Source organism: Macaca nemestrina, chromosome 2, assembly GCF_043159975.1.
Source record: "Macaca nemestrina isolate mMacNem1 chromosome 2, mMacNem.hap1, whole genome shotgun sequence".
Lineage (NCBI taxonomy): Eukaryota > Metazoa > Chordata > Mammalia > Primates > Cercopithecidae > Macaca > Macaca nemestrina.
Genome location: NC_092126.1, coordinates 112,658,026 through 112,676,002, shown reverse-complemented (window position 1 = coordinate 112,676,002; position 17,977 = coordinate 112,658,026). Strand labels below are relative to the sequence as shown.

At 49.0% G+C, this 17,977-nt stretch overlaps 1 protein-coding gene across 7 annotated transcripts in view; it reads right to left on the bottom strand.

Moving 5' to 3' along the window:
* The window catches only part of IHO1 (interactor of HORMAD1 1), an 85,095-nt gene extending 69,628 nt beyond the window's left edge, over positions 1 to 15,467 (bottom strand). For 2 of the 7 annotated variants that reach the window (XM_071091710.1, XM_011739312.2), the window contains exons 1-3: positions 14,799 to 15,035; positions 5,791 to 5,914; positions 2,569 to 2,639 (exon numbers count right to left, since the gene is read on the bottom strand). Coding sequence is in view for 5 of the 7 variants with exons in the window: in XM_011739312.2 (XP_011737614.1) it covers positions 2,569 to 2,624 (56 nt within the window). In the remaining 2 variants the exon portion in view is untranslated. The other 5 variants (XM_071091711.1, XM_011739314.2, XM_011739315.2 and 2 more) reach the window with 4 other exon arrangements.
* Between the last annotated feature and the right edge of the window lie 2,510 nt (positions 15,468 to 17,977).

Genomic DNA, 17,977 nt, shown 5'->3' with positions numbered 1-17,977 from the left:
TTTTCTGAGTTCCTTCCTCAGGAAAGGACCTTCAGGCCTCTCAAAAAAGTATCAAAGAACTGAAACTCACCAGATCACTGCACCAGATGCCTCCTTGCTCCTGCTAGTTCTTGTTTTCTTACAAATTGTTACATTTCCTCCCAGCTAAATAAACCCTTAATTTTAGTTAGGGAGAGGGATTTGAGACTAAGTTCCCATCTTCTCTGCTGCCAATTAAAGCCTTCTTCCTTGGTAATATTCCTCATCTCATGATTGGCTTTGTGTGTGGTGAGCAGCAGGACCTAGACTGAACCCCTGGTGTTTTGGTAACAGAACTATTTCCTGAGGTAAACTAAGAAATGGGTTACAGGCCGGGCGCGGTGGCTCAAGCCTGTAATCCCAGCACTTTGGGAGGCCGAGACGGGCGGATCACGAGGCCAGGAGATCGAGACGATCCCGGCTAAGACGGTGAAACCCCGTCTCTACTAAAAAAATACAAAAAAACTAGCCGGGCGAGGTGGCGGGCGCCTGTAGTCCCAGCTACTCGGGAGGCTGAGGCAGGAGAACGGCGTAAACCCGGGAGGCGGAGCTTGCAGTGAGCTGAGATCCGGCCACTGCACTTCAGCCTGGGTGACAGAGCAAGACTCCGTCTCAAAAAAAAAAAAAAAAAAAAAAAAAAAGAAATGGGTTACAAACATATAATATGGGTAACATAATCATTGTTCAAAATAGTTCTCTGTGATTTTCCTTTTGGGCCAAAGAGAATAATTAGCTGGGCTTGGTAGGCCAGGAACAGTTTTGTGAGCCTACTGAAATTATGTAGGATTTATATCTTTATGAAGGCCAGGCACGGTGGCTCACACCTGTAATCCCAGCATTTTGGGAGGCTGATGCCATTGGATCACCTGAGGTCAGGAGTCCGAGACCAGGCTGGCCAACATAGCGAAATCCCGTCTCTACAAAAACTACAAAAATTAGCTGGGTGGCACATGCCTGTAATCCCAGCTACTGGGGGGCACTGAGGCAGAAGGATTGCTTGAACCTGGGAGGCAGAGGTTGCAGTGAGCTGAGATCGTGCCACTACACTCCAGCCTGGGCAACAGAGTGAGACTCTGTCTCAAAAAAAAAAAAAAAAAAAAAAAACCAGAAGGCAAAAGCTTCATGACACTGGATTTGGCAATCTTGGATATGATACCAAAGGGACAAGCAGCAACAAAAACAAAAAAGTCCAACAGACAAATTGGACTTAATGAAGATTTGCTGGGCATGGTGGCTCATGCCTGTAATCCCAGCACTTTGGAAGGCCAAGGAGGGCAGATCACCTGTCAGTTGAGACCAGACTTTCCAACATGGTGAAACCCCATGTCTACTAAAAATACAAAAATTAGCTGGGCATGGTGGCGGGCACCTGTAATCCCAGCTTCTTGGGAGGCTGAGGTGAAATAATCACTTGAACCCAGGAGGCGAAGGTTGCAGTGAGCTGAGACCACACCATTGCGCTCCAGCCTGGGCAACAAGAGTGAAACTCCGTCTCAAATAACAAAAAAAAACAAAAAACTATGATCTGGAAGTAATGATAGTTTTTCACTACTCCCTACCAACTGTAAGCATTTTTTTTTTCTTTTTCAGAAATTAAAAAAAAAAAAAAAAAAGCAGTGCTCTAGTTTCTGATCAATTGATAAAACTTCAGGAAGGTGTTAAAGAGGAAAGAAACTATCCGGTGATAAAAGCATACCATAAGCAATTACAAATCCCTTAAATACACACTACTTCTCAGGCATACTCACCAAGTTAGCAGTGACAGGCTTATTGCAGGATGGTAGACACCAATGTTAAGTACCTTAGTGGAGTAGTTGAAAGGGCAATACCTCAATGAGCCTTGTCAATACCTAGAGTGGCTCTTAATCTCCACAGTACCTATAAATTGCACTGTACAACTGAACATATATCTGAACATTGTCTCGATTTTGCTCCTTGCTATTTCAGTAGCAGTTGCTGCAACTGGGCTGAGTATCCAGATGTTGGACCTTCTCTGACACTAACTGGCCCAATGCTGGATACAAAGTCATTACTCAGTTAACACACAGAGCTGGATTGGTACCATTTTTGTAATGGACAGAATAAAAAAAAGCACAAGAAGATGCAGCAGAGACAGAGAAGAGGAAGAGAAGAAGAGGCTGTATAGGGTACCTCCATTATTATAACCTAATAGGAAGGGAACCCTCTTTTTTTTTTTTTTTGAGATCGAGTCTCACTCTGTCGCCCAGGCTAGAGTGCAGGGGCGCAATCTTGGTCTACCACAAACTCCACCTCAAGCAATTCTGCCTCAGCCTCCCCAGTAGCTGGGATTACAGGGGCACACCAGCTCCCCCGGCTAATTTCTGTAGTTTTTTAGTAGAGACGGGGTTTTGTCATGTTGGCCAAGCTAGTCTTGAACTCCTGACCTCACGTGATCCACCTGCCTCGGCCTTCCAAAGTGCAGGATTTACAGACATGAGCCACCACGCCTGGCCAGGAACGCTTTTTCTATGAAATCAATGAAACTAGAAAATCCTCTTAAGGATCAGAGAATATAACCAGAAAACTTACCCAGAGCCTGAAGGAATACTGAGCATCTCTTTGATATTCCAGACATTAAAATTCATTTCTTACAGTTATACCTATTAGAAAGAAAAGATGAATATTAAGAAAGTTAATAATTTTTTCCAAATATTACTAGTGACTATTATGTGTACATGAGGACATTCCAGCAGCTATATTCCCATCCAATTTGTGGAAAAAAAATTTTTTTTTGAAATGGAGTTTTGCTCGTCACCCAGTCTGGAGTGCCGTGGCTCGATCTCAGCTCACTGTAACCTTTGCCTCCTAGGTTCAAGCAATTCTCCTGAGTAGTTGGGATTACAGGCACCTGCCACCATGCCCGGCTAATTTTCGTATCATGCCACTGTCTCAAAAAAATTAAATAATAAATGGAAACACAAAACCATTTATATTTGCACCCCCAAAAAAGAAATACTTAGGTATAACAGTGACAAAATATATACAACATATATATGAGGAAAACTACAAAACTCTGATGACAGAAATCAAATTAGAACTAAATGGAGAGGCCGGGCGCAGTGGCTCATGTCTGTAATCCCAGCACTTCGGGAGACCGAGGCAGGCGGATCACTAGGTCAGGAGATCAAGACTATCTTGGCCTACACGGTGAAACCCCATCTCTACTAAAAATACAAAAATTACCCAGGCATGGTGGGACGTGCCTGTAGTCCCAGCTACTTGGGAGGCTGAGGCAGGAGAATTGCTTGAACCCGGGAGGCAGAAGTTGCGGTGAGCCGAGGTTATGCCACTGCACTCCAGCCTGGGGCGACAGAGTGAGACTCCATCAAAAAAAAAAAAAAAAAGCCAGGCGCAGTGGCTCACACCTGTAATCCCCGCACTTTGGGAGGCAGAGGCAGGTTGATCATCTGAGGTCAGGGGTTTGAGACCAGCCTGGCCAACATGAAGAAACTCTGTCTCTACTAAAAATACAAAAAATTAGCCGAGCGTGGTGACAGGTGCCTGTAATCCCAGCAACTCAGGAGGCTGAGGCAGGAGAATTGCTGGAACTGGGGAGGCGGAGGTTGCAGTGAGCCAAGATCTCTCCACTGCACTCCAGCCTGGGCAACAAGAGCAAAACTCCGTCTCAAAAAAAAAAAAAAAAAAAAAAATTTATATAATAGAGATGGGGTCTTACCACATTTCCCAGGCTCGTCTCAAATTCCTAAACTCAAGGGATATGCCTGCTTTAGCTTCCCAAAGTGCTGGGATTAGAGGCCTGAGACACCTCACTCAGCCCCTTTATACTTTTTTTTTTTTTTGTAGAGACAGGGTTTCACCATGTTGACCAGGCACACTTTTTAAGTAGCATACAAAATTGTGTGTGTGTGTGGCCGGGCGCAGTGGCACATGCCTGTAATCCCAGCACTTTGGGAGGCCAAGGCAGGTGGATCACGAGGTCAGGAGATTATCCCGGGTAACACGGTGAAACCCCGTCTCTACTAAAACTACAAAAAAATTAGCCAGGCATGCTGGTGGGCACCTGCAGTCCCAGCTACTCAGAAGGCTGAGGCAGTAGAATGGCGTGAACCCAGGAGGCAGAGCTTGCAGTGAGCCAAGATTGCGCCACTGTACTCCAGCCTGGGCGACAGAGCAAGACTCCCTCTCAAAAAAAAAAAAAAAAAAATTGGCCGGGCGCGGTGGCTCAAGCCTGTAATCCCAGCACTTTGGGAGGCCGAGACGGGCGGATCACGAGGTCAGGAGATCGAGACCATCCTGGAGAACACCGTGAAACCCCGTCTCTACTAAAAAATACAAAAAACTAGCCGGGCGAGGTGGCGGGCGCCTGTAGTCCCAGCTACTCGGGAGGCTGAGGCAGGAGAATGGCGTAAACCCGGGAGGCGGAGCTTGCAGTGAGCTGAGATCCGGCCACTGCACTCCAGCCTGGTGGACAGAGCGAGACTCCGTCTCAAAAAAAAAAAAAAAATTGTGTGTTTGTGTGTATATGTTCCATTAATTTTTTTTTTTCTTTTTTTTTTTTTTTTTTTTGAGACGGAGTCTGGCTCTGTCGCCCAGGCTGGAGTGCAGTGGCCGGATCTCAGCTCACTGCAAGCTCCGCCTCCCGGGTTTACGCCATTCTCCTGCCTCAGCCTCCCGAGTAGCTGGGACTACAGGCGCCCGCCACCTCGCCCGGCTAGTTTTTTGTATTTTTTAGTAGAGACGGGGTTTCACGGTGTTCTCCAGGATGGTCTCGATCTCCTGACCTCGTGATCCGCCCGTCTCGGCCTCCCAAAGTGCTGGGATTACAGGCTTGAGCCACCGCGCCCGGCCCTTTTTTTTTTTTTTTTTTTTTAGACAGAGTTATGCTCTGTCACCCAGGCTCTGTCACCCAGATTGCAATGGTGCAATCTCGGCTCACTGCTACCCCGCCTCTGAGTTCAAGTGATTCTTGTGCCTCAGCCTCCCGAGTAGCTGGGATTACAGGGATTACAGGTGTGTGCCACCATGCCCAGCTAATTTTTTGTATTTTCAGTAGAGATGGGGTTTTGCTATGTTGGCCAGGCTTGTATCAAACTCCTGGCTTCAAGTGATCCGCTGAGGCAGGAGAATCGCTTGAACCTGGGAGGCGGAGGTTGCAGTGAGCCGAGACTGTGCCACTGCACTCCAGCCTGGGCAATCGAGTGAGACTCCACCTCAAAAAAAAAAAAAAAAAAAAAAAATTAGCAGGGTGTGGTGGCACAAGCCTATGGTCCCACCTACTTGGGAGGCTGAGATGGGAGGATCATTTGAGCCCAGGAGGTCAAGGCTGTAGTGAGCTAAGATTGTGCCACTGTTCTAGCTTGGGTGACAGAGAAAAAAAAATCTCAAAAAATTATCTCTCAAACTATGTCAAAAAATTTTAAAAAATTTATTTATTTATTTTTTTTGAGACAAAGTCTCGCTCTGTTGCCCAGACTGGAGTGCAGTGGCACGATCTCAGCTCACTGCAAGCTCCGCCTCCCGGGTTCACGCCATTCTCCTGCCTCAGCCTCCCGAGTAGCTGGGACTACAGGCGCCTGCCACCACACCCGGCTAAATTTTGTTTTTGTATTTTTAGTAGAGACAGGGTTTCACCGTGTTAGCCAGGATGGTCTCGATCTCCTGACCTCGTGATCCGCCCGCCTCGGCCTCCCAAAGTGCTGGAATTACGGGCCTTGTGAGCCACCGCACCCAGCCAGAAAATAATTTAAATAAATTTAAATAAACAAACAAGCTAGACATAGTGACATACACCTGTAGTCTCAGCTACTCGGGAGGCTGAGGCGGCAGGATCACTTGAGCCCAGGAGTTCAAGGCTTCAGTAAACTATGATCCCAAAACTTCACTCCAGTCCAGGCAACAAAGCAAGACCCTGTCTCTAAAAAAAAAAAAAAAAGAGAGAAAAGAAAAGAAAAACCTCAACAGAAAGAAAAAATGCTCTGAGAACACAGGGCTGGCTGATGCATGATCTAGTTTCAACATGAAACAAGGTAACAAGGTAATAACATAACCAGTCATCAAGTAACAAACTAAAGCAGATGAGCTTTGCTTTTCCTACCCCCTTTCATCTGTCCACCTGTATTCCACACATTTTTTGTCAGAGGCATTTTTTTTTTCTTTTTTTGAGACAGAGTGTTGCTCCGTCACCCAAGGTGGAGTGCAATGGCACAATCTCGGCTCACTGAAACCTTTGCCTCCTGGATTCAACTGATTCTCCTGCCTCAGCCTCCCAAGTAGTTGGGATTACAGGCATCTGCCAGCACATCTGGCTAATTTTTGTAGTTTTAGTAAAGATGGGGTTTCACCATGTTGGTCAGGCTGGTCTTGAACTCCTGACCTCAGGTGATCCACCCACCTTGGCCTCCCAAAGTACTGAGATGACAGGTGTGAGCCACTGCGCCCAGCGTGTCAGAGGCATTTGAACCAGAGCAACTCTATCTTGAATAAGAGCTAGGGAAAATGAAGCTGGGACCTGAGCTGCATTCTCAGGAGGTTAGTCATTCTTAGTCACAGGATGAGACAGGTCAGCAACGATACAGGTCACAAAGGCCCTGCTCATCACAAAGAATGCATTAAGTAGCTGGCCAAAATTTGACAAATCCAAGATGGCAATTAAAGTGACCTCTGGGCCCGGCACAGTGGTCATACCTGTAATCCCAGCACTTTGGGAGGCCAAGGTGGGTGGATCACTTGAAGTCAGGAGTTTGAAACCAGCCTGGCCAACATGGTGAAACCCCGTCTCTATTAAAAACACAAAAATGAGTCCAGGCGCCGGAGGCTCACGCCTATAATCCCAGCACTTTGGGGGGCCGAGACGGGTGGATCAAGAGGTCAGGAGATCTCGGCCGGGCGCGGTGGCTCAAGCCTGTAATCCCAGCACTTTGGGAGGCCGAGACGGGCGGATCACGAGGTCAGGAGTTCGAGACCATCCTGGCTAACACGGTGAAACCCCGTGTCTACTAAAAAAATACAAAAAACTAGCCGGGTGAGGTGGCGGGCGCCTGTAGTCCCGGCTACTCGGGAGGCTGAGGCAGGAGAATGGCGTAAAAACCCGGGAGGCAGAGCTTGCAGTGAGCTGAGATCCGGCCACTGCACTCCAGCCTGGGCGACACAGCGAGACTCCGTCTCAAAAAAAAAAAAAAAAAAAAAAAAAAAAAGGTCAGGAGATCTAGACCATCCTGACTAACATTGTGAAACCCCGTCTCTACCAAAAATACAAAAAATTAGCCGGGCATGGTGGCGGGCGCCTGTAGTCCTAACTACTTGGGAGGCCGAGGCAGGAGAATGGTGGGAACCTGGGAGGCAGAGCTTGCAGTGAGCCAAGATCGTACCACTGCACTCCAGCCTGGGCGACAGAGCGAGACTCCATGGAAGGAAGGAAGGGAAGGAAGGAAAGGAAGGAAGGGAGGAAGGAAAGGAGGCAGAGAGGGAGGGAGGGAGGGAGGGAGGGAGGGAGGAAGGAAGGAAGGAAGGAAGGAAGGAAGGAAGGAAGGAAGGAAGGAAGGGAGGGAAAGGAAAGGAGAAAAGGAAGGAAAAAGAAAGAGAAAGAAAGGAAAGAAAGAGGAAGGAAGGAAGGAGAAAGGGAGAAAGAGAGAAAGAGAGAAAGAAAAGAAAGAAAAGAAAGAAAGATAGATTAGCCGGACGTGGTCGCACGTGCCTGTAGTCCCAGCTACTCAGGAGGCTGAGGCAAGCGAATCGCTTGAACCCAGGAGGCAGAGGTGGCAGTGAGCTGAGATTGCACCACCACTGCACTCCAGCCTGGGCAACAGAGCGAGACTCCATCTCACAAAAAAAAAAAAAAAAGGCCGGGCGCGGTGGCTCAAGCCTGTAATCCCAGCACTTTGGGAGGCCGAGACGGGCGGATCACGAGGTCAGGAGATCGAGACCATCCTGGCGAACACCGTGAAACCCCGTCTCTACTAAAAAATACAAAAAACTAGCCGGGCGAGGTGGCGGGCGCCTGTAGTCCCAGCTACTCGGGAGGCTGAGGCAGGAGAATGGCGTAAACCTGGGAGGCGGAGCTTGCAGTGAGCTGAGATCCGGCCACTGCACTCCAGCCCGGGCTACAGAGCGAGACTCCGTCTCAAAAAAAAAAAAAAAAAAAATTGACCAGGTGTGGTGGCTCACTCCTGTAATCCCAGCTACTCAGGAGGCCGAGGCAGGAGAAAACCTTGAACCAGGAGGTGGAGGTTGCAATGAGCGGAGATCGTGCTACTGTACTCCACACTCCAGCCTTTGTAACAGAGCAAACTCTGTCTTAAAAAAAAAAATTACGGCCAGGCATAGTGGTTCATGCCTGTAATCCCAGCACTTGAGATCAGCAATTCGAGACCAGCCTGGTCAACATGGCGGAACCCCATCTCTACTAAAGATATACAAAAATTAGCCGGGCATGTTGGCACGCGCCTGTAATCTCAGCTACTCAGGAGGTTGAGATGGGAGAATCGCTTGAAACCAGGAGGCGAGGTTGCAGTGAGCAGAGATCGCACCACTACACTCCAGCCTGAGTGACAGAATATCAAAAAAAAAAAAAAAAAAAGTGACCTCTGGTCATCCTCACCACATGTCATAGCTAATTATAACGCATTAGCATGCTAAAAGACACTCCAGCCAGCACTATGACAGTTTACAAATGTCATGGCAACATCCAGAAGTTACCCTATATGGTCTAAAAGGAAGAGGAACTCTGTTCTTGGAAATCTCCACCCCTTTCCCAGAAACTTGATGAATAATCCACCCCTCATTTAGCATATGATCAAGAAATAACCATAAAAATAGCCAACCAGCAGCTTTTGGGGCTGCTCTATGGAGTAGCCATTCCTTTAGTTCTTTTTATTTTATTTATTTTTTTGAGACGGAGTCTCGCTGTGTCGCGCAAGCTGGCGTGCAATGGCGCGATCTCAGCTCACTGCAACCTCTGTTTTCTGGGTTCAAGTGATTCTTCTGCCTCAGCCTCCTGAGTAACTGGGACTACAGGCACCTGCCACCACGCCCGGCTAATATTTTGTATCTTTTTTTTAGTAGAGACAGGGTTTCACCATATTGGCCAGGCTGGTCTTCAACTCCTGACCTTGTGATCTGCCTACCTTGGCCTCCCAAAGTGCTGGGATTACAGGCGTGAGCCACCGCGCCCGGCTCAGTTCTTGACTTTCTTGATAAACTTGCTTTCACTCTACTCTGTAGACTTGCTCCCAATTTTCTTGTGAGAGATCCAAGAACCCTTTCTTGGAGTCTGGATTGGGACCCCTTTCTGGTAACATCTTCCCCAAAAAAGCATAATTTCTTTTTTTCTTTTTTTTTTTTTTTTTTGTTGAGACAGAGTCTTGCTTTGTCGCCCAGACTGGAGTGCAGTGGCCGGATCTCCGCTCACTGCAAGCTCCGCCTCCCGGGTTCACGCCATTCTCCTGCCTCAGCCTCCCGAGTAGCTGGGACTACAGGCGCCCGCCACCTCGCCCAGCTATGTTTTTGTATTTTTTTAGTAGAGACGGGGTTTCACCGTGTTAGCCAGGATGGTCTCGATCTCCTGACCTTGTGATCCGCCCGTCTCGGCCTCCCAAAGTGCTGGGATTATAGGCTTGAGCCACCGCGCCCGGCCAAAAAGCATAATTCATCTGTGTTACTTTCCTCCATAAACTCTCAGAAAAAGCCCCTTTCAGATTATAGCTCTTCATCACCAAAATTCTTTCAGAAGGAAAGTATAAAATTTTGGGGTGATCCCTTCACACAACTAGTAATCATTAACCTCAGTTAAGGGAACTACAGTTGTCCCTCTGCATATGTTGGGGATTGGTTCCAGGACACAGCCCGATCCCAACAATATACCAAAATCTACACACACTCAAGTCCAGAAGCCAGCCCTGCAGAACTAGCATATATGAAAAACTGGGCATCCGTATATGCAGCTTTCACATGCTGAATCCACATAGCTGAATGCTATGGTTTAAATGTCCCCTCCAAAAACTTATGTTGAAATTTAATTACTGTTGTGATAGTATTAAGAGGCAGCATTGTTAAGAGGTGATTAGGCCATGAGTACTCCAGCCTCATGAATAGATTAATGTAAGTGGGTAAACTAGAGTGCATTCAGAAGTGAATTCATTATCACTAGAGTGGGTTGCTATAAAAGTGAGCTCCAGATACTGGTACCTTGATATTGAACTTTCCAGCCTCAAAAACTGTGAGAAATAAATTTATTTAAGTCACCTAGCTGTGGTATTCAGTTATAGCAACACAAAATGGACTAAGACAATGTTCAAAGCCAAGATCCTCATAATTTCCCCTAAACACTCTCCTCCTGTGGTCTTCCCGTTTTATTTAAGGACGATTTCATCTTCCAGGTGCTTAGGCCAAAATCTAAGTCCTCCTCAATTCCCTTTTCTTAGTCTCACATCCAGTCTGTCAGCAAATACTAAACTAATTCCTTCAAAATATATCTAGAATTTGACCACTTCTCACTCCCTCCTTTCTGGCAACTGGAGGGTTGCCAGATAAAATAGAATACCAAGTAAAATTTGAATTTCCCAATGTTAGATGAGACATACAAAAAATATTGTTTACCTGAAATTCAAATTTAACTGGGTGTCTTGTATTTTTATTTGCTAAATGTGGCAACCCTACTCCACTGCCACCAGCCTGGATTATTGCAATGGCCTCCTAACCACTCTCCCTGATTTCACCCTTGTCCCACGTCAGTCTCTTCCCTACAAAGCAGTCAGAGTTACAGTAACCCTAAGTCAGATCACATCGTCCCTCTACTCAAATCCTCCACTGCTCTTACCCTACTCAAAATAAAAGCCAGAATTCTCTATGATTATCTACAGGGGCATCTGTAATGTCCCCATAGCCCTCCACCATTCCCATCTATACCCTGTTGCATGCCTCTTACGGGGCTCCTCACTGTTGTTCTCCCTTGCTGGGCACAAGCAGTTTCATGTCGCTTTTGCACGCTGCACCCTCATTTTGGTGCACTCCTCCCTCAGATATCAGCATGACAGACAACTCCATCTCCTTCAAATTACTTATTCAAACTTATAACCTCTAGAACAGGCATGGTGGCTCACACCTGTAATTCTAGCACTTTGCAAGGGCGAGGCAGGACGACTGTCTGAGCTCCGGAGTTCGAGACTCACCTGGGCAACATGGTGAAATCCCATCTCTACTAAAAAAAATACAAAAAATTAGCTGGACGTGGTGGCGCACACCTGTAGTTCCAGCTACTTGGGAGGCTGAGGCAGGAGAATCGCTTGAACCCAGGAGGCGGAGGTTGCAGTGGGCCGAGACTGCGCCATTGCACTCTAGCCTGGGTGAGAGAGCGAGACCCTGTCTGAAAAAAATAAAAAAAAAAAAATAACTGGCTGGGCGTGGTGGCTCACGCCTGTAATCCCAGCACTTTGTGAAGCTTATGTGGATGGATCATGAGGTCAGGAGATTGAGACCATCCTAACACAGTGAAACCCCATCTCTACTAAAAATACAAATATATATGTGTGTGTGTGTATACATATATATATATATACACACACAAAAAAAAAATTAGCTGGGCATAGTGGTGGGGCGCCTGTGGTCCCAGCTACTTGGGAGGTTGAGGCAGGAGAATGGCGCGAACCCAGGAGGCGGAGCTTGCAGTGAGCGGAGATTGCGCCACTGCACTCCAGCCTGGGCGACAGAGCGAGACTCTTGTCTCAAAAAAAAAAAAAAAAATTAAGAAAAAGTAACCTCTTGCCAATCACTATGGCTCTCCTGTGCTTTTTTCTCTGCCACACATCATCATTCTAATACACTATATATTCTGTTAACTTGTGTTTTCTGTCTCTACAGATATCCATGTTTACTAGAATGTAATATTAAGCTCTTCTGAGGACAAGAATTTTTGCTTTATTTACTACTATAGCCCTAGAACCTGAAAATCATTCCTGGAACATAATAGCTCAGAAAACATTTATTGTTTAATGAGTTAAAAACTTGAGAACTAAATTACAACTAGATTTTGTGGAGCAAAATATGCCAAGTAGTCACAAATTTAAAATATATGATTTTCTTTCCTTTTGAGATGGGGCTTCACTCTATTAACCAGGTTGGAGTGCAGTGTTGCGATCTTGGCTCACCACAACCTCCACATACCAGGCTCAAGCAATCTTCCCACCTCAGACTCCTGAGTAGCTTGGACACAGGCACACGCCATCATACCTGGCTAATTTTTCTTTTTTTTCTTTTTTTTTTTTTTTTTTTTTGAGACGGAGTCTTGCTCTGTCACCCAGGCTGGAGTGCAGTGGCCGGATCTCAGCTCACTGCAAGCTCCGCCTCCCGGGTTCACGCCATTCTCCTGCCTCAGCCTCCAGAGGAGCTGGGACCACAGGCGCCCGCCACCTCGCCCGGCTAATTTTTTGTATTTTTTAGTAGAGACGGGGTTTCGCCGGGTTAGCCAGGATGGTCTCGATCTCCTGACCTTGTGATCCGCCCGTCTCGGCCTCCCAAAGTGCTGGCATTACAGGCTTGAGCCACCGCGCCCGGCCAGCTGGCTAATTTTTCATATTTTTGGTAGAGACAGAGTTTTACCATATTGCTCAGGCAGGTCTCACACTCCTGAGCTCAAGTGATTCACTCGCCTCCACCTCCCAAAGTGCTGGGATTTACAGGCATAAGCCACCACACCCGGCCCAATTTTCTTTGAGACGGAGTCTCACTTTGTCGACCAGCCTAGAGTGGAGTGACATGATCTCAGCTCACTGCAACCTCCATCCACCAGGTTCAAGTGATTCTCCTGCCTCAGCCCACCAAGTAGCTGGGATTACAGGTGTGTGCTACCACACCTGGCTAATTTTTGTATTTTTAGTAGAGACAGGGTTTTACCATGTTGGCCAGGCTGGTCTTGAACTTCTGACCTCAGATGATCCACCCGCCTTGGCCTCCCAAAGTGCTGGGATTACAGGTGTGAACCACCACGCCCGGCCAATCCAGCCCTTTTTTTTTTTTTTTTTTTTGAGACAGAGGCTTGGTCTGTCGCCCAGGCTGGAGTGCAGTGGCCGGATCTCAGCTCACTGGAAGCTCCGCCTCCCGGGTTCCCGCCATTCTCCTGCCTCAGCCTCCCGAGTAGCTGGGACTACAGGCGCCCGCCACCTCGCCCGGCTAATTTTTTGTATTTTTTTAGTAGAGACGGGGTTTCACCGTGTTAGCCAGGATGGTCTCGATCTCCTGACCTTGTGATCCGCCCGCCTCGGCCTCCCAAAGTGCTGGGATTACAGGCTTGAGCCACCGCGCCCGGCCCCCAATTTTTTTTTTTTTTTTTTTTTTTTTTTTTTTTTTTTTTTTTTTTTTTTTGAGACGGAGTCTCGCTCTGCCGCCCAGGCTGGAGTGCAGTGGCCGGATCTCAGCTCACTGCAAGCTCCGCCTCCCGGGTTCCCGCCATTCTCCTGCCTCAGCCTCCCCAGTAGCTGGGACTACAGGCGCCCGCCACCTCGCCCCGCTAGTTTTTTGTATTTTTTAATAGAGACGGGGTTTCACCATGTTAGCCAGGATGGTCTCGATCTCCCGACCTCGTGATCCGCCCGTCTCGGCCTCCCAAAGTGCTGGGATTACAGGCTTGAGCCACCGCGCCCGGCCTGGCCCCCAATTTTTTTAAATTGTAGTAAGCGGCCGGGTGCAGTGACTGAAGCCTGTAATCCCAGCACTTAGGGAGGCCGAGGCAGGCGGATCACGAAGTCGGGAGATCAAGACCATCTTGGCTAACACAGTGAAACCCCGTTTCTACTAAAAATACAAAAAATTAGCTGGGCGTGGTGGCATGCATGCCCTTGTGATCCCAGCTACTCGGGAGGCTGAGGCAGGAGAATGGCGCGAACCTGGGAGGTGGAGCTTGCAGTGAGCGGAGATGGTACCACTGCACTCTAGGCTGGGCAACAAAGCGAGACTCCGTCTCAAAAAAAAAACAAAAAACAACAACAAATATGGTAAGTACACCCTTATTCTCAATATGTCTAAGAACCAGCTGGGGCTTAATGTACTCAAATTCAGGTTCTTTTGTGCATGTATTTATCTCCACGCTACCTGTATAGGCTTTTAAATTCCCAGAGGATGGAAATCCCATCTCCCTAAAGCTCTCTTTGAAGATACCAGTAAGAGGTATTCATTATAAGGTGGAACACCGGTCATTCCAAGGTAAATGAAAACTGAAATACACAGATTAAAAACTTTCACCTCTCACTCACTTTCCTATTAAAGGAAGCATAAAAGGGGAGAAAAAGTTGAGTGCATAGAAGGAATGGAACTGCGTACAAGGGAAGGGCCCTGGCAGGGTGGGTAACAAGGGAGGAACACGTGAGGGGGAGAGAATCACCCCCAGTGGCATGGACTACCCCATCTGACCAATCTTTTCTAATTTTTTTTTTTTTTTTTTGAGACTGAGTCTTGCTCTGTCGCCCAGGCTAGAGTGCAGTGGCGCGGTCTCGGCTCACTGCCACCTCCGCCTCCCGGGTTCTAGTGATTCTCCTGCCTCAGCCTCCCAAGTAGCTGGGATTACAGGCATGCGCCACCACGCCCGGCTAATTTTTGTATTTTTGGTAGAGACGGGGTTTCGCCATGTTGGCCAGGCTGGTCTCGAGCTCCCGACCTCAGGAGATCCACCTGCCTCAGCCTCCCAAAGCGTGGCGTGAGCCTTCGCCGACGGCCTACTGCAAGAATCTTGAGGCTGCGATATGAGGCCCTCCAGGTGCCCCTCCCATTCCTCCACTGCAGAAAGTTCTAGCAGAATAAAGCAGGTCTCTTACTCAGACGTCAGGCCCCCTGTGGCCCCCGCCAGGCCCGCATCAAACACCAATGGCCGGCAGTCCTCTCTAATTTTCCGCCTCTTCTCTACCTGGAGACACGCTCTGAGCTCTTAGATCAAATCCTTCTCATGTCTTTCCAGAGGCCTCACAGGGTTTTCCCTACTCATAATCAAAGAGAAATCCCAGCGGGCTTCTCTGGGTTTCCGCTCACTCTGGCCCCTCCCCCCCCGGGCCGACGCGGTCTCAACTCCAGGCGGGGATCTGGACAGGAGGTCGCAGAACCCTGTGAATCGAATGAAAACTGCTCTCCAAAGATAAGCGCGGAAGTGAAGCCTCCTTCAAGAGCCAGAGCTGCCATCGCCATTCGGAAAGAAACGGCAGGGGAGGGACTATAAGACCAACGTCCCGGGAAAGCCCGGGAGGACCCCTGGAATCCTGAACCCAGACCCACGGCCCCATCCGGCTTCTCAGCCCCTCCCCCCGCCTTCCCCCAGCCCACCCTACCCAAACCCCTCCTGTCCCCACCTCTTGCTGCTGGCGCGCGCCCGACCTGGGGCTGCCCTGACGTGGCTTCGAGGTGGCCGCGTCCAGCTGCAGCTGCCACAGCACGCGCGGCCCCGCCCCCAGGTCCTCTTCTGACCAATAGGGATTCCGTCCCGTCCCAGGGCCCCGCCCCGCCACGACAGGCAGCTAACGGTTTTAACTGTCCTAATGGCAGCACGCGCGGCCCCGCCCCCGGTGTCTCGACCAACTGGGATTCCTTCCCTTCCCTGGGGCCCCGCCCTCGCCGCGACAGGCAGTTAACGGTTTTAACCGTCCTAATGGTCTCAAATGCGCTGATCGTGGGCCCCGCCAAGCCACCTGCCTGGTGCCACACCGCCGCATGCCACACCCAGCCCACATGCACCCCATGCAACGTTCCCTCACACCCCCACACTGACACCGGAATGGCCACCCTCGGCCCACCTGGCGTGCAGACCTGCTCACTTGTCGCTCGATCTACACCCCATTGTGTATGACCAGAACAAGGAGGCCCTGGTCCCCAAGAATGGCGAGGCGCCACCTGTGAGGACAGCATGTGGGGTGGACCTGGTGGCCAGGGGCCAGAGCACGGATGATGCTCGGGTGGTCTGAGCAAGGGCAGGACAGGAGGAGCAGCTGGGACGAGAGGCGCTGTGGGCAGATGGGGACATCGAACGGGGCCCCTGGAGGAGAGAGAAAAGAGGCAAGAAATCGTCTGAGGTTCCTGGCCCGCCGGATGCTGGAGTGGCCTGAGGGCAGGGACAGTGGGGGTAGGCAGGAAGCATCTATGAAACTCTGCCTCTGGTGCTTATTAGCTGACTTTGAAAGCAAAAAACATGCTTGAGACCAGTCTGGGCAGCATGGCGAAACCCCAGCTCTACAAAAAAATTAGTCCGGCGTGGTGACACGTGTCTATGGTCCCAGCTACTCAGAGGCTGAAGCGGGAGGATCGCTTGAACCCGGGAGGTAGAGGCTGCAGTGAGCCGAGATCGCGCCACTACACTCCAGCCTGGGCGACAGAATGAGACCCTGTCTCAAAAAACAGGATGCGATCACCAATGGAGTATAAATGGAAAAGAGATTGGATTGAGCACCAGGACACACCAGTTTAGAGGCCTTTGGAGATGAAGGAAAAGCAGCCAAGGAGTTGGAGCAAGCCTGGTCGGGAGACGGGGAAAGAATACCATGAGAATGAGGCATTCTGGAAGGCACCTGGAACTGCTTCAAAGACGAGGCAGAGATCAGCTATGACAAATGCTGCGGATGTGTTCAGGAAAGACAAAGACTGGTTAGAATTAACGTTGGGTGACCTTGGTAGGAGCAGTTACAGTGATATAGTGACAATAAAAACCTGATTTGTGGGCCGGGCGCGGTGGCTCAAGCCTGTAATCCCAGCACTTTGGGAGGCCGAGACGGGCGGATCACGAGGTCAGGAGATCGAGACCATCCTGGCTAACATGGCGAAACCCCGTCTCTACTAAAAAATACAAAAAACTAGCCGGGCGAGGTGGCGGGCGCCTGTAGTCCCAGCTACTTGGGAGGCTGAGGCAGGAGAATGGCGTAAACCCGGGAGGCGGAGCTTGCAGTGAGCTGAGATCCGGCCACTGCACTCCAGCCTGGGCTACAGAGCGAGACTCCATCTCAAAAAAAAAAAAAAAAAAAAAAAAAAACCTGATTTGTGTTTGGATTAAAAAAATCAGGAGGAGAGATTTGGCATATCCATACAATGGAAAACTACTAAGCAATAAAAAGGAATGAACAATGGATACAACAACATGAATAAATTTCAAAATAATTATGTTGAGTGAAGGCCAAACACAAAAGAACACATACTGTAGGATCCCATTTACATAAAATTCGAGAAAATGCAAATTAATCTATAGTGACAGAAAGCAGAGGTGTGGCGTTGCCTGAGGCAAATGAGTGCCATAAGGAAAGACTGCGACTAGGCAGAAGGAAACTTGGGGTGATGGACGTATTTACTATCTTCTTCTTTTTTTTTTTTTTTTTTTTTTTTGAGACGGAGTTTCACTCTCGTTGCCGAGGCTGTATTTATCTCCATGCTACCTGTATAGGCTTTTAAATTCCCCGAGGATGGAAATCCCATCTCCCTAAAGCTCTCCTTGAAGACGCTAGTACAGCATCTTTTGAACCTGGGAGGCTGAGGTTGCAGTGAGCCGAGATCGTGCCACTGCACTCCAGCCTGGGCAAAAGAGCGAGACTCCCTCTCAAAAAAAAAAAAAAAAAGTAAAAACGTGGCCAGGCGCAGTGGCTCACGCCTGTAATCCCAGCACTCTGGGAGGCCGAGGCGGGCGGATCATGAGGTCAGGAGAGAGATGGAGACCATCCTGGCTAACACGGTGAAATCCCGTCTCCACTGAAAACACAAAAAATAGCCGGGCATGGTGGTGGGCGCCTGTAGTCCCAGCGACTCAGGAGGCTGAGGCAGGAGAATGGAGTGAACCCCAGGAGGATCGCTTGAACCCGGGACGCGGAGGTTGCAGTAAGCCGAGATCTCGCCACCGCACTCCAGCCCGGGAGACAAAGCGAGACTCCATCTCAAAAAAAAAAAAAAAAAAAAAAAGAATACGAGGCATTAGCCAGGTGTGGTGGCGCACGGCTGTAATCCCAGCTACTTGGGAGGCTGAGGTACGAGA